This window comes from Micromys minutus, assembly GCF_963924665.1.
Source record: "Micromys minutus genome assembly, chromosome: 1".
Lineage (NCBI taxonomy): Eukaryota > Metazoa > Chordata > Mammalia > Rodentia > Muridae > Micromys > Micromys minutus.
Genome location: NC_137969.1, coordinates 132606949 through 132634767, shown reverse-complemented (window position 1 = coordinate 132634767; position 27819 = coordinate 132606949). Strand labels below are relative to the sequence as shown.

General features: G+C 43.3%; 1 protein-coding gene across 2 annotated transcripts; it reads left to right on the top strand.

Moving 5' to 3' along the window:
• Positions 1-4649: 4649 nt before the first annotated feature.
• Positions 4650-26699, top strand: AASDH (aminoadipate-semialdehyde dehydrogenase; the record flags this gene model as incomplete). Of its 2 annotated transcripts, XM_080908078.1 has the most annotated exons (14): positions 4650-4879; positions 6036-6156; positions 8026-8330; positions 11291-11483; positions 13594-13835; positions 14438-14544; positions 15017-15189; positions 16141-16345; positions 18538-18653; positions 19677-20460; positions 23094-23257; positions 24194-24316; positions 25355-25486; positions 26307-26699. In XM_080908078.1, the coding sequence occupies 14 exons, from the start codon at positions 4650-4652 to the stop codon at positions 26697-26699; spliced, it is 3288 nt and encodes a 1095-aa protein (XP_080764204.1). The 2 variants fall into 2 exon arrangements, with proteins under 2 accessions (XP_080764204.1, XP_080764205.1); XM_080908079.1 differs by lacking the exons at positions 23094-23257; positions 24194-24316; positions 25355-25486 and having other exon boundaries at positions 26307-26516.
• Between the last annotated feature and the right edge of the window lie 1120 nt (positions 26700-27819).

Genomic DNA, 27819 nt, shown 5'->3' with positions numbered 1-27819 from the left:
AAGGTTGGGCAGATTCCATGACAGGCTTCAAACTGGCACTTTAGGTGACTAGGCCTAAAGCCCAGGCAAGACAGAAAAAAAACAGACTTCAGGAAGCTTGTCAGAAACTGCCCAGTTATCAGAGGCTGCCCTGCCACCTGGCCTAAGGCGAGGAAAATGGGTCAGCAGCAGTTTCCAAGGCTTCCTCAGCAATAATTTCTAGACTTCCCCAGTAACGATGCCTAGAGTAAGATAAAATTCATCTACCCGGGAATTCTGAAGTGCTTTAAATCGATCCCGGGAGCTCACTTGCTTGTCTTTCTATCATGGTAATGGGGAGATCCATTCTTCTGAGAATAAAAGTCTGCATTTGTTTATGTACTACTTGAGTCCGGGGTGTTATTCTTCGGCGAATCATGGACCCTTATAAGTTTCTGGTCCCCAATAACTAAGGACATACTCCTATGATTTTTAAAGCACTGTAGATGGATGCTTAGCCGCTCCCACCTCCTTCCTCCAGGAACAGACAATAATCCCTGCTCCTTTCCGATGCTGGGGCACAGTAACTCACCAGTTGTAACTCTTCCCATTTATTGTAATAATTGCCGCCCTTGGAAAACACACATTCAGGGGGCTTCCCTTGCATGCTTCACCCAACCAGCCCCTGAGTATGTTCCCAGGAGATGTGGATGGGATAAGGTCCATTTGGCGGCGATTTCTTCACTTCAGCCCTTGGGATATTTCTACCCCCACTTTAGGAAGGCGGAGACTCTGGGTCAATTTTCAACTGTGTTGTAGAGATGGCTTTGTTGTCAGGGGAACTCTGTTCCCTTCCAGAGGTTCCTTTTAGGTTCCCAGCACCCACGTGGTGGCTGACAACCATCTGGATGCTCCAAGGAATCCGTTGGTACCGGCACGCTCACTGTACACGTAAAACCCATGCCGACGCACCCACATACACAGGCATGTTGCTGGGAGTGGACGTCAACACAAACCCACCGCGACAAACGCGGCCCCACGCCCTGCAGGCTCATGCAGCGCACCTGGGCGGAGCCACGTCGGCGTGAGCCCGCCCTGGACGCTATCGTGACGTCACGGGCACTGGAAGATGACGCAGAGGTCCGCTTTACGGCTCGTTCGCTGCTGGGCTGGAAAGGGAAGGCCGCGCGCTGTCGTGAAAAGGTGGGGCGGGAGTTCGCGGGAAACTTCGGGAGACCGTGGGAGCCACGGGCTGCTCCCTCCCGGGTCCGCCGATTTACGGCTCTGTGGTCTCCTTGGGTCACCTACCTGCACCCGGTGCCCTTCAGTGAAATGCAGGTGCACCTGGTTAGTCACCGAGCGTGGTCCCGAGAGCCCGTGAAAGACTTTTGGGATCCACGAAGTGCATCGTAACACAAGGTGGCTGCGTTATGTGTATCAAGATGCAGATGGATAATTTACCAGTATTTATAGTGCCCGGTATAGGGAGGGCCCTTAAGATCAGGATCTCTTGGTAACTAACTGGCTTCATTTACAGTTGTACATTAGCGACCCGCTTAATCTTAATGCTATAACACGAAATTTGCTTGCTAGGTCATTCTTTTTCACAATTGACTTGATTTTTTTATTTATTTAAAATTAAAGTGTGCCGCGCGCACACAGTATGCTTAAGGAACCAAAAAAGACCTTTCAGGACATGGTTCTCTCCTTCCAACATGTGAGTCCCATGATCAAACACATGTTTTCTGGTGTGATGGCATGTTCTTTTCTCCACTGAGCCATCTTGATGGCCCAAATCTTGTCTGAAGGGAGGGAGGGGAGACAGAGAGACAGGGACATAGACATAAAATGACTGAAATGAAAACCTAGACAAGACTGAATTTTTGCCACTGGGAACTTTTAAATGCAAAGTAGAAAAACTGTAATTGTATAGATTTTGTGTGGTGAATTTTGTAGTTAGTTTGTAAAATGACATTTTCTTTTTAAGAACTAAGTTATAGTCCTGTTATTCTTTGCTGTGAAAGTATGTTAGATTTGTGTGTGTCTCTCTGTGTGTGTACACGCACGAAATTAACAGTTACACAAATGATTTGTGGAGAAAAGGCAATTTTTAAAGACTTTTTTTTTAATTTTTAGGTACAGGGAGTTTTGCCTACATGTATGTAGGAGCAGCATGTCCATGCCTGGTGTCTTCAAAGGCTGTCAGATCCCCCAGAACTGGAGCTGTGGACTGTGTTGAGCTCCCAGTTGGGTGCTGGTATGAATCCCATGTCCTCTGAAAGAACAAGTGCAGTTTAACTCCTGAGACAGATCTCCAGGTCCAGACTTTGTAAAAATAAATATAATACATACATGTGGGAAATTGGGTACTTAACAAAATTTAGGTATTTACTGTTCTTATACAGGCAACAATCACAGGAGATACTCCATTACAATAACCTAATATTCCAAAATAAACTATTTCCCTATATCCTGTAGAGCATACTATAGTTCATATAATTTGTTTAATGACATTTGTGTATCTGTGGAAAATCTTTATTTTTAATATTTATTTATTTATTATGTATAATTACACTGTAGCTGTGTTCAGACAGACCAGAAGAGGGCATCAGACCCCATTACAGATGGTTGTGAGCCACCATGTGGTTGCTGGGATTTGAACTCAGGACCTCTGGAAGAGCAGTCAGTGCTCTTAACCACTGAACCATCTCTCCAGCCCCCTTTTGGGCTTTTAAATTTTATGGGTTTAAGAAGTCTTTTAATTACCAGCTGAATGGTAATTAAATGACACAATTGAAGATTAATTCTATCTTGAATCAGAAAGTAAACACCTAAATATAAACAGTTAAAGAGCTGGGACAATTAAAATATGACACTTGATAAATCTTATTTTTCTCTGATACATGTTAATAGGATTCAGTAGAAAGTCTCCTCTGCCTTCAAGGAAAGGAAGTGTCACAATATTTTTGTTAGCATTGATCCCTAGTGTTTTTTGTTTGTTTGTTTGTTTGTAGTTTGTTTTTTGTTTTGTTTTTGAGTCAGGATCTCTGTGTATAGCCCTGGCTGTTCAAGAACTCTTTATATAAACCAGGTTACAGAGATCCACCTGCCTCTGCCTGGGATTGTCTTCCTTCCTTCCTTCCTTCCTTCCTTCCTTCCTTCCTTCCTTTCTTTCTTTCTTTCTTTCTTTCTTTCTCCCTTTCTTCCTTTTCATCTTTTTTTAAATGAAATGCTATTTGAAGTCTTTTAACCTATATTAAGAAAAAAAAAAACACCCAAAATTTTCTGATAGAGGGTTTCACTAAGCAGCCCTTAGCTGCTCTGAAATTCACAATATAGACTAAGCCTCTGCCTCCTCGGTGCTTTTATTGGTATATCCTAATACTGAATTAACTTCTAATACTATTTAGGATCTAAATTTAAAAGACTCTGTTGGCAGCTTAAAAAAGGACAAAAACACGTGAAGAGCTTATTTCTTGTTATTTTAAAATGTAAATATGATAAATGATAAATAGATAGTGGACTATAACTGTATAGGTATTAAATGAGGATTCCCTCTTTCTTTTTCTTAAAGATGTATTTATTTTATGTATGTGAGTACACTGCCGTTGTCTTCAGACACACCAGAAGAGGATATCAGATCCCATTACAGATGGTTGTGAGCCACCATGTGGTTGCTGGGAGTTGAACTCAGGACCTCTGGAAGAGCAGTCAGTGCTCTTAACTGCTGAGCTGTCTCTCCAGCCCCTTTATTGCTTATTTTTAAATGTATGTCTTTTTAATATGGTGGCCATTTGAGAAACAGACTTAGAATTGTACCTACTTAATCCTACTATGTGAGTGTCACATCCTTCCCACAGATTCTGATCCAGTGTTAGCTCAGTTCAAGTTAATTTTTTAGTTCATTGATTTCAGCAATGTTACCACTGGTGTTTTGTAAGTTTAGAGCTTCGGTTACATATCTGTGACACAGATTTTGTTTGTTCTAGTGGCACAAAGTACCACTGTTACCATGAGGACAATGGGAGATCATTTATTCTGAGCCAAATATGAGTGATCAGGTTCCAGGACCACAGATTTAGGTTACCCCAAAAATCACATCCCGAGGTGAAAGCAAGTCTGTGAACTTGTATAATTGAAAGACAAAGGAAAGGTAAAATATCAAGGCATTTCAAATACATTGGTCGGAATGATGTAGGTGGGTTCTAGTAAATGAAGGTAAGTTCTGTTACAGGTTTGGGGCAGGATCAGGTGACATTTTTAGCTCTGGGCTTGGTGGGAGCTAAAGTACTTATCTTCATAGTGGCTTTAGGTGATAGCTGCAAGGACATTGAGTGGACTCCGTGGGCAGGAAACCTGCTGCCAAGATAACCCAAGATAGTTTATCTGAGTATGCAACATCCCCAGTCTCCAGCCTCAAACATTTCCATCAGTCAACCTGGAAGAACCGTAAATAGACAGCTCTCACCTGGGCACTTCCTTTCAATTCCTTGTTTTGCAGTGCTGGGGCCTCGACCTGGGATCTTACACACTGGCAAATGATCTATCACTGACCTAGATACCCAGCTGATGGTCATTTTTGCTAGTAGATTTGTTTTCTCCTCACCTCCCGAAAACTCCCCTAACGTCTAACATTTTTTTCTCTCTATGTAGATTTCTCAGCCTCTGGCATTTAGACAAACCTCAGTAAAATGACTCTTCAGGAGTTGGTTCATCAGGCTGCCTCTGTCTATCTGGATAGAACAGCTGTATGTTTTGACGAAGGCAACAACCAGCCTCCAGTGTGCTATACTTACAGGGCTCTGTTGAGCAAGGCTTCAGAATTATGCGATTTTCTGCTTGCACACTGTGACCTTAGAGGAATCCGGGAAATTGGTCTCTGTTGTCAACCTGGGATAAACTTACCTTCCTGGATTTTAGGGTAATATTTCTAGTATAAAACTAATATTATGGGGCTGGAGAGATGGCTCAGTGGTTAGAGCACTGACTGCTCTTCCAGAGGTCCTGAGTTCAACTCCCAGCAACCACATGGTGGCTCACAACCATCTGTAATGGGATCTGATGTGTGTCTTTTTTTTTTTTTTAAACAACTTTATTTTACAAAACAAAGATAAATGTACAGATTTTAAGCATTTTTTTGCATAAAATTATACAATACATTTTTGTCAGTACTTTTTTTCAGATTTTAAAATAATTTTTACATAAAACTGTATGAATATATTTTTTTAAGATTTATTTATTTATTTATTTTTATATGTAAGTACACTGTAGCTGTCTTCAGACACACTAGAAGAGGGCATCAGATCCCATTTCAGATGGTTGTGAGCCATCATGTGGTTGCTGGGATTTGAACTCAGGACCTCTGGAAGAGCAGTCAGTGCTCTTAACCGCTGAGCCATCTCTCCAGCCCTCTGATGTGTGTCTTAAGACAGCAACAGTGTGCTCATATACATAAAATGAAAAAATCTTTTAAAAAAGCTGATATTACTCTAAGCTAATTTATAGTTTTTAAGTATATAGTACACGTTGTAAGCTTTTGTTTATTTACTATTGGATTCTTCTGTGTTCCTTGTCATTTTCTAAAGAAGTTGAAGTTCACATTTCTTCTGATATTATTTTTTTTGATCATGTATATTAGTTAATTTGAGCTTATTAAGGAAAGAATAAAATTTGTTAATAGAAATATTTAAATATCTCCAAAGTATAAAGGCCTCATTTATCTGTCAAAAGAAAACACGTAAAGCATTTATACTTGTCTTTAAGTAAAACAAACAAACAAACCATTGAGCCATCACTCCAGTGCTTGTTAACTCCCTTAAAATGTTATCTTTCTGTATATTAAGTGTTACAAGCTCTTTCCTTTTGTACATGCTAAACAAGCTCTGTACAACTTAGCTGCATCCCCATCCCAAGTTGGGATAAGAAGTAAAAGTAAAATAGAACTTTCTGATACCCTAGAGAGTTACTGGGCACAAGATAAAGACTCTGTTCTGGCTCATGAACAAGAAAGTTCTTAGAGCCATCAAGTGCTTATGGGACAGTTGTATTCATTGTACTGACCTGTTCTTGCCTTGCAGTATTCTTCAGGTCCCGGCAGCTTATGCACCCATTGATCCAGACTCCCCACCATCATTGTCAACCCACTTTATGAAGAAATGTGGCCTGAAGTATGTTCTTGTAGAAAAACGGCAGATCAATGTAAGTCTCAGTGTTTAAGTGTATGGGCATGGGAAGGAGAGAGAGGGTGGGGGAGAGAGACAGACTGACTTCAGTTTAAGAGTTCTTGCATCTATCTTGACTTCTGAATTCACTAACTCTGGCACTGCTTCTGAGCCTCAGCGCTGTCATAATTCTGGTTGTGCGTGTGTTGTGGGAGGTTCTCATACAACATAAGATGGTTAACACCATTACTGTCTCCTGCACATTAGATGCCAGTAGCACCTGTTAGTTGGAGTGTCCAAACATGCCCAGGTCTTCCCTAGTGTTGCCTGCCCCCCCCACCTCCGTGGGTGCTACACCGAGACCCACCACTTCATGATATGGAAGTATCTAGCCTTACGATGGTTCTGTATTATTCCTTCCTGCTTCCAAATTATTTCCTACAGAGGAAAGTGTAGGAAGTACTTAGAGAGTTATCTTACATGTACTTTTATGTCAACTATAGTGACCCACTATGTTAAAGACTTATAACTAAGCTTACATTTTGGGAAAAAAAAAGATCAACTCTTAGACCACAATGTAGAGAAGAACTAAATTTATTATTTAAAAACTTTAAAGTATGGAGCTGGAACGATGATGTCTCAGAGGTTACGAGCACTTGCTGGTGTTGCAGAGCATGTGGGTTGTTCCAGCATCCATATGGGATGGCTTACAAAAGTCAGTAAGAGTTCCGGGGTGTTCGATACCCTCGTCTAGACTCAGCAGGCACTGCATTCACACTCACAGATAAGCAGGCACATAAAACATCTAACTATCTGCCAACTAAAGAGGAAGCAGAGAAACACTGCTGTAGAGACAGCAGTTGACACTGGGTGTTCAGTCCATGTTGCATTGTTATTAAATCTTTTTTTTTTTGTTTATAAAATACCATCTACCCAGTGATTGTATTATGGAAGTTCTTTTCAGTTTAGCTTTCTTTCACCCGTCCTCTATGTGGACCCGTTTCTACTTGAGAGTAACCTAGATGCATTGTGTGTGTTTGCATACATAGACATGTGAACTGGGAAGCTGTACAGACAGAGCTCGGAAAGATTACTGTGGGTAATAAATGTTTTTGAAGCAAATGTCAGTGACTAGTTGGAGCCTTCCTTCCCTTGTACTCCTGAAAGTGCTCAGCCCTTGGTTCCTGCGAATAGACTGACCTCAAAGAACAATGCCTTGCTTTCCTTTCTTATTCTTTTCTTGTTTACTTAATTTGTGTGAGGTTAACCTTCAGTCATGTGCCCTTATTACTTTTACCGTGTTGTGTTGTATTGTAATTATGTGCTTTTTTACATGTCTGCTTTGAAGGTGAGTTTAAAAATAAGAACGTTTAACTCTTAATAAATGAGATATGGGGCTGGAGAGATGGCTCAGTGGTTAAGAGCACTGGCTGCTCTTGCTGAGGTCCTGAGTTCAATTCCCAGCACCCACATGGTGGCTCACAACCATCTGTAATGAGATCTGATGCTCTCTTCTGGTGTGTCTGAAGACAACTACAGTGTACTCATACATAAAATAAATAAATCTTTAAAAAATAAATAAATGAGATATATTCCATATCTGTCTTTGTCCCAGGATACCAGCTAGTACTCCCATCCTTAGTTAAGCCACATTGATGGGTAAATGGCTATTTTACATCCTCTATAAAAGAATTACGTTCTCTATAATAATAATTCTTAACATGATAATTTTGTTTGTTTATCTTTTGAGACAGCATTTCTCTCTGTGCAGTCCTAGCTGTACTGGAATTCATTGTGTAGCCCAGGCTGGCCTCAAATTCAGAGATCAGCCTGTATTGCCTCCCAAGATGTGCACCACCATTGCTCTGTTTGACATGGTAACACTTGTATATTTCTTCTCTAACAGAAATTCAAATCTTCACATGAAACGGTTTTGAACTATGATACGGTTTCAGTGGAACATGAGGACCTGGTCCTCTTCAGACTGCCCTGGGGAAATGGTGAGGGGAACTCAGTGCTCAGTGACAGAAAGGATACAAGTGATGGAGAGCACGGAGTGAATGCTGAGAGCAGGATCCAGGAGGAGGAACACATGGACATGCGGCATGAGGGTTGTCTGGCTTACGTCCTGCATACCTCAGGGACCACAGGGACACCGAAGATTGTCAGAGTGCCTCACGCATGCATACTACCTAACATCCAGCACTTCCGGTAAGTTCCGACCTTGGAGTCCTTCTTGGAGTTTGTGTTTTAAGCTGGGTGTCATGGGACTCAGTGGCATTGAGAGGCTTGAGGCAGAAAGATTACAAGCTTGATGCCAGTTGTACTGTGGAGAGAGACTCAGGAAAACAAAATAAAATACAAACCTTATGTTTTAAAAAAGAAGAATTTTAAGTATCTGTTTTATTGTAAATCTTGATCTAAATGTATAATCCTAAGTAAGTGTATGTGTACGCATGCATGCGCGTGGACACACACACACCCCCTCTGAACTCCTGGCCACACTTATGGTGGGTAAAGGCTCTACCTGTGTGTTGTCTCTAGCCCCGTTTTGCTTTTGAATATAGGCCTGTACCACCAACTTACCTTCCGATTTTTTTTATTACTAGTCTAGAAAGAAGGAGAATGTTTCTTTGGCTAACGAGGTTTCTTACAAGTCTATAAGCATGCTTCCCACACAGAGGCATCCCAAGCTCAAGGCTCATAGTGAGACCCTGTCTCAAACCGAAGGAAGGAGGGAGGAAAGAAAGTTTGCTGACTTGGAACATCTCACCAGGAAACCAAAGAGTATACGTGAAGAACAGTTCCATCAAAAATTTAAGTTTGGGTTATCCATTATGTGAGACAAAGACACACCATATTTTGATTTTTAAAGATTAAAAAAACCTCACAAGTTCTTTTTTAAACTTTTTAAAGAGCTGATTTATTTATTTTTCTGTGCTTTATTGTTTACCTGGATATGTGTCAGTGGGAGAGTATCGGCTCCACTGGAACTGGAGTTAAGACATTGTGAGCAGCCATGTGGTTGCTGGGAATTGAACCAGGGCCCTCTGGAACAGCAGCCAGAGCTCTTAACCACTGAGCCACCTCTCCAGCCCTGATTTAAAGATCTTTATGCCACAATTGATTTTTTTTAAGAGCATCATTTTTTTTTAAGGTGGTGATTTGCATGTTCAGTTTAAAAGCAGTAGCATAGATTAAACAAATCCATGTTCTGACATCCTAACTCAAGCTCTCCCGCTCCTCTTTGTTGTCATGCAAGAGAAAATTCCAAATAATAGGAAAAGGAAAGACTGGGTCTGCATTAATATCAGTGAGTGAGCTTGACTTGTATCTGAGCATTGAGGAGGTTGAGACAGGAGGATCAAGACTTCCTGTACAGCCTGGGATACATTGTAAGGCCTTGTCTCAAAACAGAGGGTGGAGAGGTGGCGCAGGGGTTAAAAGTTCTGCAAGTTTGTGCTGACTGAAGCTGGAATTCCAAGACCATGTAACAAGCCAGGCATCGGACATGGTCTGTAACTCCAGCTCAGAGGAGTGCCATACTATTCCTCCCCTTACATATGTTGTGCAGGAACATGCACATACACACACACACACACACACACACACACACACACAGAGAGAGAGAGAGAGAGAGAGAGAGAGAGAGAGAGAGAGAGGCAGAGTCTTAAGAAATAAAAAAGAAAAATCAATCCAAGAAGAAAGAGTCTCCTGGAAGGAAACCAGAATATAAGCAGATTATTATAAGGAACTGTCACACACTGTGGCTGAGAGAGTAGAAAGGCCATAGCAGGCAGCTAGGAGACAGTCAGCAGCAGGCTGCAACCCCACAGGCGTCAGCACAGTCAGGACAGATCCAGCAGCTGCTACTGGTGAGTTTTAAAACATGTTAATTTGTTTTTAATTATGTATGTATATGCATAGATACCTGTGCATAGATGCATGTGCATACAGAGGCCAGAGACTTTGGTTCCCTCTCAGGCTAGAGTTAGCTAGACTAACCTGCCTGACCTCCCAGGAGGTTCGGGGAGCAGCAGCTTGCTCTGGACCCCTAAGCCATCTCCAGCCTTGTTTATCTTTTCATTAAGGAACTAATCCAGCTGGCTCAGGATTGATAAACTCGGCTGATTGCAGACTGCAGTGTTTGGCCGAATAACTAACAGAGGGTGGTGTGCTTACCTAAGCGACAGCTACCAACCTTCTAGTCTCTAGCTTCCTCCTGAAAGGAAGCCTGTATCACTGGTGGTGCAGTGTAAAATCCTAGCTGTGAAGGCTGGAGCAGGATTGCTGTGAGTTTGAGGACAATCTGGACAACATAATGAGTGCCAGTCCAGCCAGAGCTATGTCTCTAAAAAAATGAAAGAAAATCAGAAGAAAAACAAACAACAAAATGAAAGCATAGTAGGAAGAGAATTCTGGGTTCCCCCTGTCTAAACTGACATATCAGAAAGTGGTCACATATGATAAAATCCATGGCAAAAGACCAAAAAAAAGGTATTTGTTTAGTTTTAAGTTGAGCCAGGGCCTTACTGTACAGCATGGCTGTCCTGGAACTCACTGTGTACACCAGGCTGGCCTCCAATCTGCCTGCCTCTGCCTCCCAAGTGCTGGGATTAGAGGAGTGCACCACCACACCCAACTAAAAGGCTTCCAGTCCCACCTTTTACAAGGGGTTTCCAGTAGCAACAGCACCATTTTGGATAATCTGAAAAATGAAGTCTGAACCATCTAGAAAACTTTTCTTCTCCATGATGATACTCCTGGTGCTGCTGCTGTCTCCTCCTCCTCCTCCTCCTCCTCCTCCTCCTCCTCCTCCTCCTCCTCCTCCTCCTCCTCCTCCTCCTCCTCCTCCTCCTCTTTCTCCTCTTCCTCTCCCTCCTCTTCCTCCTCCTCCTCCTCCTCCTCCCCCTTCTCCCTCTCCTCTCCCTCCTCCTCCTCCTCCTCCTCCTCCTCCTCTTCTTTTACACTTGATTCTCATTTCATGTTTTCCTTGCATATATGTCAATGTAACATGTGTCAGAAAAGGGTACGAATGCCCCGCAACAAGAGTTTTAGGTGGTAATGAACTACCACGTGGGTGCTGGGAATTGGACCTGGGTCCACTGAGCCTACTCTCTGCATACCTGAGCTTAGGCCTTCCTCATGACAACTGCGCGGTTTGCCTTCAGGTCACTTTTCAACATCACTCAAGAAGATGTTTTGTTCCTGGCTTCCCCTCTGACCTTCGATCCCTCGGTCGTGGAAATATTTGTTTCTCTGTCCAGTGGGGCCTGCCTGCTTATTGTGCCAACTTCTGTCAAAGTGCTCCCGTCACAGTTAGCTGACGTCCTCTTTTCCCGCCACAGAGTGACTGTTCTACAGGTACGCTTCAGCAGCAACAGAAGTGTTTTCTTCCGCACTCTCCAGTGTTACACGCTTTAGGGTCCTTTGTATTTCTGTAGTTCTTCCTAGTGCATTAATGATAGTGTAGTTAACTCATCAAAGGCCACTTGTGACGGCACATGCTTGTTTTAGATGAAAGAAATCGGTTAATCATGTCTATAGTGTGTGCACTGCAGGTATTGCCGCATTCACCTGCAGTACAGTATCCAGAAGAACTTGGCTTTGACTGTGAATGTGCTGTTGTGGTGTCTTCTGTCATAACATTCAGGCATATTGTGCTTCCTACCGAAAGCTAGTCTATTACCCTATTGCCGAGAACCAGGTTGTTAGCATCTGTCGATAATCTCAATACTTAGGAGGTGGAAGCTTCTAATAAGGAGCTTAAAACCAGCCTCTGCTACCTACTGAGCTCAAAGTCAGCCTGAACTACATAGAAACCTGTCTTTGAACAAACAACAATAAAATGGAACTGGAGAGGTGGCTTAGTGTGCAAGAGAGCAAGAGAGCTTTTTCTTTCTTTCTTTCTTTTTTTGAGATTTATTTATTTTATATATATGAGCACACTGTCACTGTCCTCACTCACCAGAAGAGGGCATCGGATCCCATTACAGATGGCTGTGAGCCACCATATGGTCGCTGGGAATTGAACTCAGGACTCTGGAAGAGCATGTAGTGCTCTTAACCACTGAGCCATCTCTCCAGCCCATAAGAAAGCTTTCTATGAAAGCACAAGGACATGAGTTCAAGTCCCCAGCACCCACATAAAAGCCAGGTGTGTCATATATGCCTGAATCTCAGTGCGCATACCCACACACAATGAAAACGTCTGAAAGGAAAATGGAAGGGAGCCCCATGCGGCTGTGTGTACTTTAAATTCCAGCGCTCAGTCAGATGTGTGATGAAACCCTGGGCGGTTTCACCAAGCCTTCCGCTTTTTCTTAAGGATAGAGGAAGGAGGAGGAAGAGAAGAAAGTGGAAAAGAAGAAAAGGAGGAGGCAGAGGAGAAATTCCCTAAGCAGGCAATGAGGTCATCTAGACAGTCAGGGAGGGCAGTGTGGGTAAGACGCTAGCATCCTGAGCATTAGCAACATGGGAAGATACACGCTTGATGTAAAAATCACCTGTACTTATGTATTTATATACATGCATTTCTGTATATGTGGATTTCTATTAAGGAAATGCCTGAAGTAAAACTAAAAACATTTTGTTAAAATAGCATAAAAATGGTAAAATAGGAGTAAGTTCAAAGAGTAGCAAGACTCAGCCACTAAAAACTATACCATTCTTGATAGAGATTAAAGACCTACCCATGTAAACAGGTATCTCACATTTATGTAGAAGCTGCAGCATTGTCAAGAGGGCAGATCTCAATAAGTTGGTCTCTAAATTATGTTTTGTTTTTAAGATTTATTTATTTACTTTATATATATGAGCATATTGTACCTGTCTTCATCACAGATGGCTGTGAGCCACCGTGTGGTTGCTGGGATTTGAACTCAGGACCTCTGGAAGAGCAGTCAGTGCTCTTAACCACTCAGCCATCTCTCCAGCCCCTGTAAATTATGTTACATGCAGTGCTCTACCAAAACCCCAGTAAACATTTGTAGAAATTCATAAGTTGATCCTAGATTTTATATGGAAATGGTGAAAATTATGTAGTAAATTTATACAGTAGAAACTACTTGGTGATAAAAAGGAAATGAACTGTTTATATGTACAATAACATGGATAGACTGTGAAATATTCACTTAGGACTTTATGAATAGGTTTGCCAATTGAAAATTATAATCTTGGGCTAGAGAGATCCCTGCTTGAGAGACTCCCTGCTCTCTCACAGAAACAGGTCAGTTCCCAGCACTATGTCTAGTAGTTAGCAAATGCCTGTAGCTCCAGTTCTAAGGCATGTGATGCTCCTCTGGCTTCCGAAGGCACACACACAGACAAACATACCAAAAATAATAATAACTAAATTAAAAAAAGAAAAACACAGCCTTAATGTTTACATGAGCTCCAAATGCAGAGTTTGAATTAATTAACATTGTGTTTACTTATGGAAGGGGGAAACTAAGTGATCCAAATGTGTTTCCAGGCAACGCCGACATTGCTGAGAAGATTTGGATCTGAGCGCATCAAGTCCACTGTCCTGTCAGCGCACACCTCTCTGAGAGTCCTAGCCCTTGGTGGGGAAGCCTTCCCCTCACTGACCAGCCTCCGCAGCTGGCGAGGCAAAGGCAATAAAACTGAAATCTTTAACATTTATGGTATCACAGAGGTATCCAGTTGGGCCACTTTCTACAGGATCCCAGAGGAGATTCTTAATTCTACTGTGAAGTAAGGGCTTCCGTATACTCAAGATAGGGTGCAAGGGGAGAGAAAGGTGCTGTTCCTTCCTGAGACCTTAGCATTAATGCTGGGGTGAGTGAGTTCTGTTTGGGGATGGGAGTTGAGCATGGTGGCTGTTGAAGTCCCATCTTGCGTGGGAAGCAGACCCTTGCCTGAGACTCTGCTCCTAACCCTACTAACAGGTTTCAGGCATTGCTGTGCTATTTTGTCTAATGTTTCAAGTTAAGAATCTAAAATCTTGGGCTGGTTAAGAGCACTGACTGCTCTTCCAGAGGTCCTGAGTTCGATCACCAGCAACCACGTGGTGGCTCACAACCATCTGTAATGGAATCCCATGCCCTCTTCTGGTATGACAGAATACCTACATACATGAAATAAATAAATTAAAAAAAAAGAATCCAAAGTCCTGGCAGACCGTTTGGGGACTGAATCTGTAATGCATCCCTTTCTGGCAGACTTGTTCCTCATGCCATTGTTGAATTGTACGGTGAACTGTTTTGTTTTATTTGCTACAGTGTGCTTTTAATACACTGGAAAATCATCTGCTCAGATGTAAGTTTTAAACTTGCTCTGGGCTGTGTTTTTTTCAGATACGAATCCCCTGTGCAGCTGGGGTCTCCACTACTTGGAACAGTGGTTGAGGTCAGAGACAAAAATGGTTCTCCAGTTCACGAAGGCACTGGCCAAGTATTTTTAGGTCAGCTTATATATTTGTTGGTTGATTTTTCAAAAAGAAAACTGGGCTTCCTGTTTTTATTCATTTTATGATTTTTTTAATGTAGAGTGTACTTTTCAGTGATAAAGTTTTAATTGTTTCATAATCATGAGACATTTAGAGTTTATCTGGATCACTTTACATGTAGTTTCTACTAATTTAGAAGGTTAACTTGAAATGTTAGCATTTGTAGACAAAACTATATCTAACAGTATTCTAAGGATTTATTTTAAAAATCATACATAGTTTTATAAATAAATTTAGCTTTATCTTTTTACTAACTTTCTAAAGTTACTGTTCCTAATTTTATCAGGTAGCATTTAAAAGTCATCTCATTTCAATACAAATAATCAAGGTTTGAGCCTTAGTTAATGAACTTTAGAGCTTCTTTGATTTTGATATTGACAAATCAATTTTCCGTGTATTTTATGACATTGGAGTTTGTCTTTAAAAGGTGGGAAGAACAGAGTATGTTTTCTCGATGAGGAAATGACAGTGCCCCTCGGCACCATGCGAGCCACAGGAGACCTTGTGACTGTCAAAGACGGAGAGATGTTGTTCTTGGGAAGAAAGGACAGCCAGATCAAGCGCCATGGCAAACGTCTGAACATTGTGTGTGTGCAGCAGGTAGAGGAGCCACTTATGAATTCCATCTTAATCTAATCTAATAATCTTAAATCTAGTATGGGAGGCAGCAGAGGCAGCTGGCATTCAGTTTCTATGCCAGATTTTCTATCAGCATTACCTAAAGCTGACATCTTTGTATTCGTAAGTAATTACAGTACAAGACACGGGTGATGCATGCCTCAAACATCACTCAGGAGGCTGAGTGTTAGAGGTTCAGCCTGAGCTATGGCAGGAGCCCAGCTTAAAAAACAAAACAAAACAACAAGAACAAAAAAAAAAACTGCAATAAAAGGCACGAGTTCTCTATTGTATCTCTTATTTCCATCAGGAGGATGTTTGATTGTTTTGTTTTGAGGCAGGGTGTCTTGATGTAGTGCAGCCTTGTCTGAAATTCCAAGTCTTCCTGTCTCGGGTTTCCTAGTGTTAGGATTACAGGTGTGAACTCCCAAGCCTCACTTGAAGTGTCCACTTTAAAAATAAATAAAGGGCTGGAGAGGCGACCCCATGGCTAGCATTGCTCACTGCTCTTTCAGGGCCCTGGGTTTGTTTCCTAGCACCCACATCAGACAGCCCCCAACCTTGTGTAACTCCAGTTACAGGGGATCCAGCACAGTCTGGCCTCCCCTAGCACCTGCACTCACATGGTGCACATGAATCCACACAGGTGCACACACAGACATAAGAACTAAAGTAACAACATCATCGATTTTGAGGTCTATGAAAATACTTGGTTTTTTTTTGCTTTAGAATGCATAAATTTTGAAAATGGTAACTCTCTGTTAGTAGAAGATACTAACACAACAGTTTGTTTTTTTTTTTTTTTTTTTTTAAAGATCCCAGGTGTTTTCTGGAACTAAAGTCAGCAGTGCTGAGTTTAGACAGCAAATCTGAGCCTTCGGGAATCCATTTCTAGCTGTTCTTGTGAGGAAATGAGGCTGATCTCTCTCACAGGTAGCTGAAGAACTTCGCCAGGTGGAGTCCTGTGCAGTTATGTGGTGTAATCAGGAAAAGCTGATTGTCTTCGTAGTACCCAGCGCTGGTTCAGCAAAGGATTGCATCTTTAAAGAACTGCAGAAAGAACTGCAGAAGCACCTTCCAGCACACGCCCTGCCTGATGACGTGGTGCCGATTGATGCCCTTCCGTTCACCTGCCACGGTAAAGTGACAAAGCGGGAGCTGGGTTCTGGAGAGCACGGATGGTCTCGGGACTCGGTGGCCACAGGACACTATCAGTGGCACTGGCATTAATTATGGTAGACCCTGTGCCTGCTAGCTGTGTAACTAACTCCTGTGAGCTGACTCTTATTCTGACGTATGATTTACAGATGGGCAGCTTCTCCCCAGACTGTGTTGCATTCCTGTGGCAATACCTGACAGAAAGAGGATAAGGAGAGATTTGGGCTCACAGTTTCAGGGTGTGTCTGTCCATCATGATGGACAGGTTCAGTGAGCAGCTCAGATCATGTGATGATGGGCCAGGAAGCAGAGAAAGATGAAGACGGGCTGTCTCCCTCGACTCCCTCTGCCCCTGGCCCACATCCAGAAAAGATCCTCCTGATTTGTTTATCCTCTGAACATTCTCACAGGCACCCCCAGGGGTACCCCTCAGCCTTTAGGTGGCTCTGGGTGCACTTAGGTTGGCCTTCAAGGCCAGCTGTCATGGCTAGTCAGCGTCCACATTTCTCAGAGGTCACTAGAGAAGCAGAACTGTTAGATAGATATGGAAGAACATTCCAGGGAACTCTCATGCCACCCAGCCTAAGACGGCTGGGCTGTCATTTTGAGTTTTGGGACCTGAGAACAGTGGGGCCAGTGTTGAATCACTGCAGGGCATTGGACACATACAGCGATGTGAAGCAGAGGTTAACTCCCTTCTTCTGGTTTGTTTTGTTCAGGGCTGACCACTGTGCAGTTTGGGAGCACAGTCCCTGGGCCTGAGTCCAGTGATTGACATGCTTATCCTATCCTCCAATGCCACTGTAGATGCACACAGCGACAGTGTTTAATCCGTGTTAAACAGTGGGCCAATCCCATGACCCAGTCAAGTTGACACGTAAGATGAGCCTTCACAGTGGCAGAGTTGAAATTCTGCCGTGTGTTGCCTTACCTCAAATCATATACTACTTTTTGGCAGCAGGGCCTAGATAGATATTTCATGTTCGCCTTGATTTCAGTTTGTAGCCAAGGCTACAAACATACAAAACATCAGACAGGCTGCCACGCGCCTGTCATCCCAACACTGCAGGCTGAGGCAGGATGACATGAAGTTTGACGCTAACTTGAACTGCATAGTAAGACCTGCTTAATAAAAGAAAGCGTGGGCCAGAGAGATGGCTCAGCGGGTCAGTGTGGTTTGATGATGTTATGATAGGAGAACTCAAGTCCTGAAAACTGTACTGATTTACACACACACACACACACACATACACACACACACATACACACACTTTAAAGATTTATTAATATCTGTATATACATGTATAGTTCCTTACCCACGACATTCACTTTCCATGATTTTTATTTAACTCATACTTCAAAATATAGTAATTGCTCAGTTACTCATTATGGTTTTTTTAAAGATTTATTTATTTTATATACATGAGTACACTGTTGCTGTCTTCAGACACACCAGAAGAGGGCATCAGATCCCATTACAGATGGTTGTGAGCCCCCATGTGGTTGCTGGGATTTGAACTTAGGACCTCTGGAAGAGCAGTCAGTGCTCTTAACCACTGAGCCATTGCTCCAGCCCTACTCATTATGTTTTAAATTTAATGTGTTTACTAATCCAAAATAATGGAATTTATTACAACAGTTTTTTTGTTTTTTGTTTTCTGAGACAGGGTTTCTCTGTGTAAGCCCTGGCTGTCCTAGAACTTGCTCTGTGGACCAGGCTGGCCTCAAATTCAGGGAGTTCCTGCTTCTGCCTCCTGAGTGCTGGGATTAAAGGCGCACTCCACCTCCGCCCTGCCTATTAAAACATGTTCACACAAGGTACATTTTGTTCCTTGTGCCTCATTGTGAGCAGTACTTCCCCACCCCCACCCCGCCCCCACTCACTGCTACATCTTGAGCTCTTTAACTTAGATGGCTTCTCTTTTCCTCTTACTTGTTACTCACTGCAGTCTTTGTGGCCTTGGCCACAAACTGTATCTCTTCATGATTTCTGAGCTTTCCAGTAAAGAGTGTGGCTCTGGGTCTGAATGGATCCATTTGCTTATTTTATGGGTGGAGTCACACCGAGGGCCTTGTGTGCTCAACACATGCTCTACTACCGAGCCGCAAACCCAACAGCCTGGTTAAAGTTCAAATGTTATTTTAATGTTTGCTATTTCTCTTCATATTAAGGTAAAGTTGATGTTTCTGAGTTAAACAAGATATATTTAGACTACATAAACTCGAAGCCTAGGAATAAACTCCATGGAAAAGAGGAACTCTGGGGAAAATTACAGTGTTTATGGAAGGTACAACTTTTGAAATGCAAATTTATTTCTATGATTCATTCATTGCATGGAATTTTAGTGTCCCTAGTAAGCCAGTAAAAGCTATTTTAAGAATGTTATTGCTGCCCAGATGCCAGTTAGCATACCTTCTTTAATCCAGCTTGTACATAATCAAGGTTAGAGTGTTTGATTAAATGTCCTACAGAGAAATTCATTGAAAGTGAGGTAATTTTAAAGGTACCAGTGTCTACCAGTGTCTGCTTACTGCATGGCTTTGTCCTGGGAGGGGCAAGACAGTGCCTACGCTCTTGCCATGCTGAAACCATGATGTACCAAGGGCTGTAGCGGTCACTCTGGGTTCTGTCCTTAGTCTTGAGATACTTGTAGTAGCTGCATGCTCCTGCTCAAGGCGTTTTTAATGTGTCTTTAATAGGTAAGCAGACTTTCTTAGATAAGATAGAGATTTTATCTGGGCAGTGGTCGCACTCCCAGCATTCGAGAGACAGAGGCTGGCAGATCAATGAGTTTGACACCAACCTGGTCTCATTGCTAGTTCTGGGACAGCCAGGGCTGTGCAGAGAAACCCTGTGTCAAACAAACAAACAAAGTTCGGTGAAGTAGGTGCATTTGGTTAGTAGGTCTCAGGAACTGAGGACTAAGTTCTTCTCAGTCCACTTGTAAAGCTGTTTGACTTCCGTGAAGTGACCAGTGTTATTTCCATGGAGGGAACACCAGCTGTGTGCGAGGGCTAGTTGGTAAAGCAGATGTTTCTGTGAGTTAATTCCCTATTTTATGGGTGGGAAACCTGCTGTAAACAAAACTATATTTAGCAGTTACATAGTGACCCTCTGACAGAGTCGGTACTGCAGTGATGGCCATGGCTGCAGAGGAAACCATTTTTAACTTAGTTGTTAGCATTCCCCTGCTATTTTTAAGTGATGCTGTCGCTGTTGCAGGAACAGCGAGTTCTGTATCACTTGTAACACTGTAAAGTCTTTTGGTTTAGACCATTTACCGTTTGCTCCTCCCTTTTCTCGTCTGTAGTCTATTCTGTGTCTCCCCGAGGATCCAGAGGTTCCCCACAACTCCGTCTTTTTAGATAGTGGTGGAGATTCCCTCAAGTCCATGTGGCTCCTCAGTGAAATTGAGAAACTTACTGGGACATCCATGCCTGGCCTTCTGGAAGTTATTCTCAGCAGTTCCATCTTAGACATTTACAACCACGTCATTCAAGCCGTGTTTACACAGGAGGACCTGAAAGTCAACAGGAGTTACACCACAAAAAGGAAATTCAGTGACCCTGATTCCGAGGAAGCCAGCGGGAAGTCTGCACATCTGGAGTCTGCCTGGCCTGGGAACCATGACAGCGAGACAAACTCCGTGATGGCTCTGAGCAGAGGGAGTCAGGTTTTGGCTCTGGGCACTGGGAGGCTTTTAACTGAGTTAGGGCTCTACCCTTCAAGCCGTCCTGTGGATTTAATTCCACAGACTAACTCTCAAACATTAAGAAGCCTAAGTCCTTCAGCTCCTGATGAAAAGTTGGAAAAGCCACCGCTTTCTCAGGAGGGGAACCCTGTGGCAGGGGCTGAGACGATTGTATTGCGTGAGAGATGGCGGTCAGACACAGGCAAATGCGTAGACGCTTCCCCTCTGCTTGTGATAGCCGCTGTGGGGGATAAGCCCTCCACAACCGTGTATATCGGCTCCCACTCGCACACACTGAAGGCAGTCGACCTTCACTCTGGAGAGATGAGGTGGGAACAGCATTTGGGAGATCGAATTGAGTCCTCAGCATGTGCGTCTAAATGTGGAAACTTTATTGTAGTGGGTAAGTTTCTGAATCTGGAGTTTATAGTGAGGTGTGTGTGTGTGTGTGTTTGATTGTTGTCACAGGTCAACAAGTTAACAAGTAGTTAACTCTGTACTACTTAGCAGCATGGCTTAGCGTTTGAGTCCCTGGATATAAACCTGGCTCTGCATTGCCAAACTCTGTGACTTTGGCAGGTTGTTGGACTTACTTCACTTTTCTCATGGATACAGTGGAAACTTAAAACACGATGCTGTAACATTGTGTTGAACTTCCCTCAGCAGTTCCCCTGGGTCAGGAATCCTGGAGGCTGACGATCAGGAAGATGCCATGTTTCTGTAGGCACCTAAGGCTTTATGGGCTGGAAGATAAGCTTCCAGGGTGGCTCACGGATGGCATTGTTAGCATGGGGGCCGGGTCTTAGGCTCATTCTTAGATCATTTTTTGCTGAGAATATTCAGGTTGTGCCACATGAGCCTCTCTGTAGCTGCCTGACTATCTGCATGATACAGACTCTGACTTCCTTCAGAGTGTGTGATCCCAAAGAGAAAGCCATAGGAGCCACATGGTGCTTTGTAAGACCTAGTTTTGGGTTTGGGGATTTAGCTCAGTGGAGATTTAGCAAGGCCCTGGGTTCAGTCCTCAGTTTTTTGTTTTTTGTTTTTTGTTTGTTTTTTTTTTTTCCCCCTGGGGGAAAAAAAAGAAAGAAAAAAGAAAAAGACCTAGTCTCTAAACCTGGAGACTACCATTTTTGCTTAATTTTGTTCATTGAACGTAAATCGCCAAGTATAGTCCATGCCCTATGGGAGAATTAGTCTCCATGTCTTGAAGATCGTCTAAGAATTTATAGGTGTATTTTAAAGCCATGGCAGCTATCAGAGTTGTGAGCAGGATTAAGTGAGCCATTGGTACACCAGCGAGCCATTGGTACACCAGCGAGCCATTGGTACACCAGCAAGCCATTGGTACACCAGCGAGCCATTGGTACACCAGGGAGCCATTGGTACACCAGCGAGCCATTGGTACACCAGGGAGCCATTGGTACACCAGGGAGCCATTGGTACACCAGCGAGCCATTGGTACACCAGGGAGCCATTGGTACACCAGGGAGCCATTGGTACACCAGGGAGCCATTGGTACACCAGGGAGCCATTGGTACACCAGCGAGCCATTGGTACACCAGGGAGCCATTGGTACACCAGCGAGCCATTGGTACACCAGGGAGCCATTGGTACACCAGGGAGCCATTGGTACACCAGCGAGCCATTGGTACACCAGGGAGCCATTGGTACACCAGGGAGCCATTGGTACACCAGGGAGCCATTGGTACACCAGCGAGCCATTGGTACACCAGGGAGCCATTGGTACACCAGGGAGCCATTGGTACACCAGGGAGCCATTGGTACACCAGGGAGCCATTGGTACACCAGGGAGCCATTGGTACACTGCAAAGCACAAAGGAAGCTCTCAGTGAGTGATTTCAACATTGACTCTAGGGTAAGTCTAGAACTGCGTAAAATGTAGACAGTGAGACTGTCCTAAATGGCTCCCTTCACATTCCATCCACTTGGCCTGATTTGGATGTGCTGGTGTCTGTAGTTACTTCATTTGCATGTTTTAAATTTTTTGTTTGTTTGTTTTTTATCATTTCTACCCAGCTACATCAAGGTCTGGGATCTTTGCTACCTTCTTATCCACAGTCTCCACTTGGGAAAAAAAGTTCAGTGTAGTTGCTAAGAATTCAGGCTCTTAGATTTATTTAATCCTGACACTGCCACATGGTAACTTTGAAAATTTGCCCTGCTGGTTAACCTGCTTCCTTGCTGCCATCCATAAGTGTGGATATAAAAAAGTAGGCTGGGGATGTGGCTCAGACGGCAGAGTGCTTGCCCAGCATGCCCAGGGCCCAGTCCCCAGCACTGCGTGGGCCAGGTGGGGTACAGTGTACACCTGTAATCCCAGCACTCAGAAAGTGGGGGCAGGAGGATCAGAAGGCGCATCCTCCCCAGTAGGATACCTGAGGCTAGCCTGGGCTAAATAAAGACCCTGTCTCAAAAAGAAGCCCCTGACACATAGGAAATGCCCAGTGAACATTGGTTGTAACTAATGTTAGCTTTTCTCAAGCAAGTCCTTGTATGGTTACAATACCTTTCAGAGTGGAAGGACAGTAACTTGATGCTCTGTGATGCTGGGTAAGTTATCCAGCGACAGGATGGATCTGGATCCAGTTCTGTGAGTGTGGATGTGGACATGAACTTCTGAAGTCAGAGGACAACTTGTAGGAGTTGGTGCCATCTCCCCCATGTTGCTCTTGGGATCAAAGTCCGGTTGTCAGGCTGGTGGCAGGGGCCTTTCCTGACTTATCTTGCTGGTCCGTAGAGCTTTTAAAAAGTAAGGGACTGCTGCTGTTTGCAGTGGTATTCACTGTAACTCCGGCACAGGAGATGAAGGCCGAGAACTGGGTTGAAGACGTGCCATCAGCACTAAACAAGGATTTTACACAAATAACTGTAGTCCAGTTTCTGCTTTGTGTTTGATGAAGTCTAAATCAGATGGGTGAACATAAATGTATGTAAAGAGTGTGAATAGAAATTATTTAAATATTTTATATCCGTGTATCTCAATCTCAACTTCTGTATTTTGTTTCTCTGTAGGCTGTTATAATGGATTAGTTTATGTTCTAAAAAGTAATAGTGGAGAAAAATATTGGACATTTACTACTGAGGATGCTGTCAAAAGCTCGCCAGCTGTGGATCCAACCACAGGACTCATTTACGTCGGATCTCATGACCAGCATGCATATGCTTTAGACATCTATGTAAGAACTCATCTCTGTGGAGGCAATGGGATGGGGAGGGGGATGGAAAAAGTTCATCTCATCAGTGTTCATCATAAACACAGAAGTAGAAGAAGCTGTCATGTGCTCTGAGAGCAGGAGTTAGCTATAGCCCAAGTACAGCACTGAGTCTGGAAAGAAGTGATTAGTTCAATTTTAATGTCTTTAGACATTTTAGCTTCTTTTCAGATAATTTCTGCAATATAAAAAATTCAGAATGATTATAACAAAAAATTTTAGGGGCCCATTATATGAAAATAAAAACTACAAGAAATAGGCTAAGATAGTTTTTGAAATAACAGTGAATCAAAACTCACTTATTGGTATACATAGAAATAAAGAGTAAATAAGTTAATTTAAAAGATCCAGGTAGAAAATAAAAACAAGGGACATAAATACATAAGGTCCCAGGAAGAAGCAGCTGAAGGTGTGTCTCAGGCCTTTGGTCTCCAAAGCCATGAGCATGAGATTGAGATCCAGAAGCACATTGAATCTGGTGCTACCATGATTGACAGCCAGGATCCATGAGAGACACCAGCTGGGAGGACATTTGAGGGGCTGTGGATAAAGCTCAGTTAGTGCTTGCCTAGGATGTACGGAGCCTTGTGTTCGATCCCCCAAACTACACAGACAGCTGGCTTACGTGTATCTTGGTATTTAAGAGGATTGGTGATGTGAGATCATCCTTGGCTACATGCTGAGTTTGAGGTCAGCTTTGCTTCATGCCTTAAAAGATGGCGCACATACACAGTAAGTCTGATAAAGAAGCACGGTACAACATGCGCAAGGCTCTGGGTTCAATCCTAGCACAGAAGGAGCAAAGCAAAACAAAGCTGACCCGAGCCAAAGCTTAGCTGTCTTGTATACGGGCTTATTAACCACAAACACCACACAATTAATTCGAATTCTTATTTGCAGGAGAAGAAGTGTGTGTGGAAGCTAAAGTGTGAAGGAGCTCTCTTTTCTTCTCCGTGTTTAAACCTGAACCCACACCATGTGTACTGTGCTACGCTGGGCGGAGTCTTACTGGCTGTGAATCCTGTAGGTATAAAGTAACACATGTTGGTTGTATTACCTATCTTTATTTTTGACTTTGATGTTTAAAGGTCTGAAAATTTTTCATTTAAATATAATACATATATTAATGATATAGAATTCACTTAAAATTGAAATGATTTGTAAAAACAAGTAAATAGGAGTTTATGGTTTTATTGTTACTTGTTTCTTCAGCTATTTTTTAAGTTAAAAGATTTGTTTTTACGTTTGTAAGTATTTTGTTTGTATGTGTGTCTGTGTAACATGTGTCTGGTACTTGAAGAGGTCAGAAGAGGCATGGGATCCCCTGGAAATGTAATTAGAGAGATGGTTGCTAGCTGCAGTGTGGGGGTCATGTGCACAAACGGTGTGTGCTTTCACACACTGGTCCTCTCTCCAGACTCTAACCTTTCTAGACGAGACTTCCTCAGTCATGGTAAGAACTTGTCTGTCCCTCATAGTGGTGAATGCCTTTAGTCCCAGAACTTGGAGGCAGAGGTAGGTGAATCTCTGAGTGTTCCAGGTTAGCCTGGGCTATCTGGTGACACCTTTCTAAGAAACACTAAGTAAAACAAGCAAAACAACAAAAAAGCTTTCTGCTTATTGTAAAGATAGATCTTGTTAGTTTTCTGAATTTTCAATTGTTTTTCCGTTCTAAACCTAGGTCTTTGTATAGTTCTTCATTGTTCTGTTCTGGGCTGACGCTTGCTGCATCCCAGCTGTCCCCAGTAAAACTGACTTTCTGACAGTGTGTGGGTGCACTGCCACTCTAGCTTTGAAGAGTTTTCTTTTGCTATAAAATGGCCATGCAGGTAAAGGCACTTGCTGCCAAGCCTGACACGACCTCAGCTCTTTCCCATGTGTGACTGAAGGTGAGAATCAATGCACACACGTTGTCTTCCAGCCTCCATGTGTGCCTTGTGGCACATACTCACACACATTCATGTGCACGTGTACAGGAAGTAAATAAATGTAACTTTAAAATGTTAAAGTCCATGTTTAGTAGAGTGCTTTCCAGTGTATCGATTGCTTTGGCCACCACAGGATGCTGGGAATACCCTCTGGAAGCGCCTATGTGGACAGCCTCTCTTCTCTTCCCCACGGTGTCACCAGCGCTACATCTGTATCGGCTGCGTGGACGGCAGTTTGCTCTGCTTCACACACTCAGGAGAGCAGGTCGGGAGCTCTAGTTCTGTGTGCAACCCTCTCAGCCCTGAGACTAAACCCAGGCTGTCTCTCAATCACTGGTCTGCCATTGCCCTTGGTTGATTAATCTCTGTCTCTCTCTCTGTGTGTGTATGTGTGTGTGTGTAGAATTGAGGTTGATGTGTCTCCCTCATTCACTCTACCATATATATGTATATAACGTACACACACACATATATATTTTTTATTTCTTTTTGATAGAGGGTCTTACTAGCTGTCCTGAAACTCTCTGTGTAGACCAGGCTGGCCTAGAACTGAGATCTGCCTGCCTCTGCCTTTTGAGCATTGGTATTAAAGGTGTGTGCCGTTTGGCAATGCTCAGGGTTTTTGTTAAAGCTTTAAATTGTCACTTGTAGACTCTTCAGTGCAGTCCCTTCCTGCTTTGCTTGGAAAACTTGAGTAAAATGTGGGGGGTTTAGGGTATTTTTGTGTTTGTTTTTTCTATTTTTTTTTTTTTTTCTGGAGCTGGAATTAGAACCAAGTTCCATTCCCTGTCCAAAATTGTTTTTAATAACATGTTGAAGACCTAGGGCAGGTCTTTCTTTGTATGCACAGTGTCTCTGAACATACCAGGATTTCTCAGGGAGCTCAAGGTTAATCCTAGTAATGTTCTGGTGCACCTTATCCTGGTCTTACCATTTGAGCAGTCTAGTGTGAGAGCTCTCCTTCCCAGACACCAGCGTCATTCCCGGTGTCTGGAGTTACCAAGTGGTCTTCATCTCACCTCTTCTATGTGAAGAGACCCCATCAGACTAAAGTGGATGATTGATGTTCCTCTTCTCCTTGACAGGTCTGGCGCTTTTCTGCTGGAGGACCAATCTTTTCATCCCCATGTATCTCAGCATCAGAACAAGAAATATTTTTTGGTTCCCATGATTGCTTTCTCTACTGCTGTAGCATGGAAGGTCACCTGCGGTGGAAATTTGAGACTACGGCCAGGGTGTACGCAACACCCTTTGCCTTCCGTAACTACCTCGGTGATACTCTGCTGGCAGCTGCATCCACTGATGGGAAACTGTGGGTCCTCGAGTCTCAGAGTGGAGAGCTGCGAAGTGTGTATGAACTCCCTGGAGAAGTCTTTTCTTCTCCTGTGGTCTGGGAATCAATGCTTGTTATTGGGTGCAGAAATAATTATATTTACTGTCTGGATCTATTGTGTGGCGATAAAAACAACCAAGTGTAGACCTTATTTGTATCAGTGAGATGGTTTGGAATGTCATTGTAAAGCTTGTGGATGGTTTTATATTAAAGATTCTATTTTGGTTAAGGAATTTGTGGTTATTTCAGTAGAGAGCAGCCATGTTTATTTCCTATGGAAGCAGCAGGCCCTTCTGGGATAAAGACAAAGCACCTGATGTGTTAGTAGCACTTACGTGTGATGGTGTGCTCGCTAGTTTCCTGTCAACTTGACACAAGCTAGAGTTATCTGAAAGGAAGGAAAGTCAGTGAGACAGTGCCTCCATCAGACTGAGCTGTAGTTAAACCTGTAGCGAATTTTCCTAACTAGTGATTGATCGGGGAGAACCCACCCCATTGTGTGTGATGCCTACCCTAGACTGGTGTTTCTGGCTTCCATAAGCAGGCTAATGAAGCCATGAAGAGCAAGCCAGTAACGTTTCTCCATGGACTTTGCACCAGCTTTCGGGCAATGGTGATCCTAATTAGGACAGAAGGTTAAATGGTATGTAATAGACACACTTGTTTTACTTCATCCAAAGAACACTGCTCTGGTTTGAATGTCTCCCATCAAGACCCCCCACTGTGTAGCATTAACAAAGTGGTACCATTGAGAGAAGATTAAGGTTATTTGAGGCCACAGGTGTGGGGGTTGCTGCTGAGGCACTGGAGCTTTGTGAGAGAGAGACAAGGGCCAAGGTGCCCTGCCATGCTGTGTGACACTAGCATCACTGTGCCTGGGTCTCTGCACATGTGGTCAATGGATCTCAGACTCCTAGGATTTCAGAACTGAGAGCTGAGTGAACCTTTATTTATAGTCAGTCCGTGATGCTCAGTCAGAGGCAAGTGAACAAAGACAGTGATCACCATTCCTTGGTGAGGACATGATGTTTGTAAACTGGTCAGCATTTGAAGTTGAGCCACCGTCCATTTTCACCAGTGTGCCAATATGGGTGGGCATTCCCCTACCTGGTGGGTGTCTCAGAATGCAGGGGAAGGAAAGTTGTCTGGGCTCCCATATTTTCATGCCCTTGGGTACCAGAGTTCCTAGACTGAGACTTAGCTCCAGCTTCTGTGTCTTCCTGCCTCTCTGCAGGTTACACCATTGGTTCCCTGGTCTTGAGGCC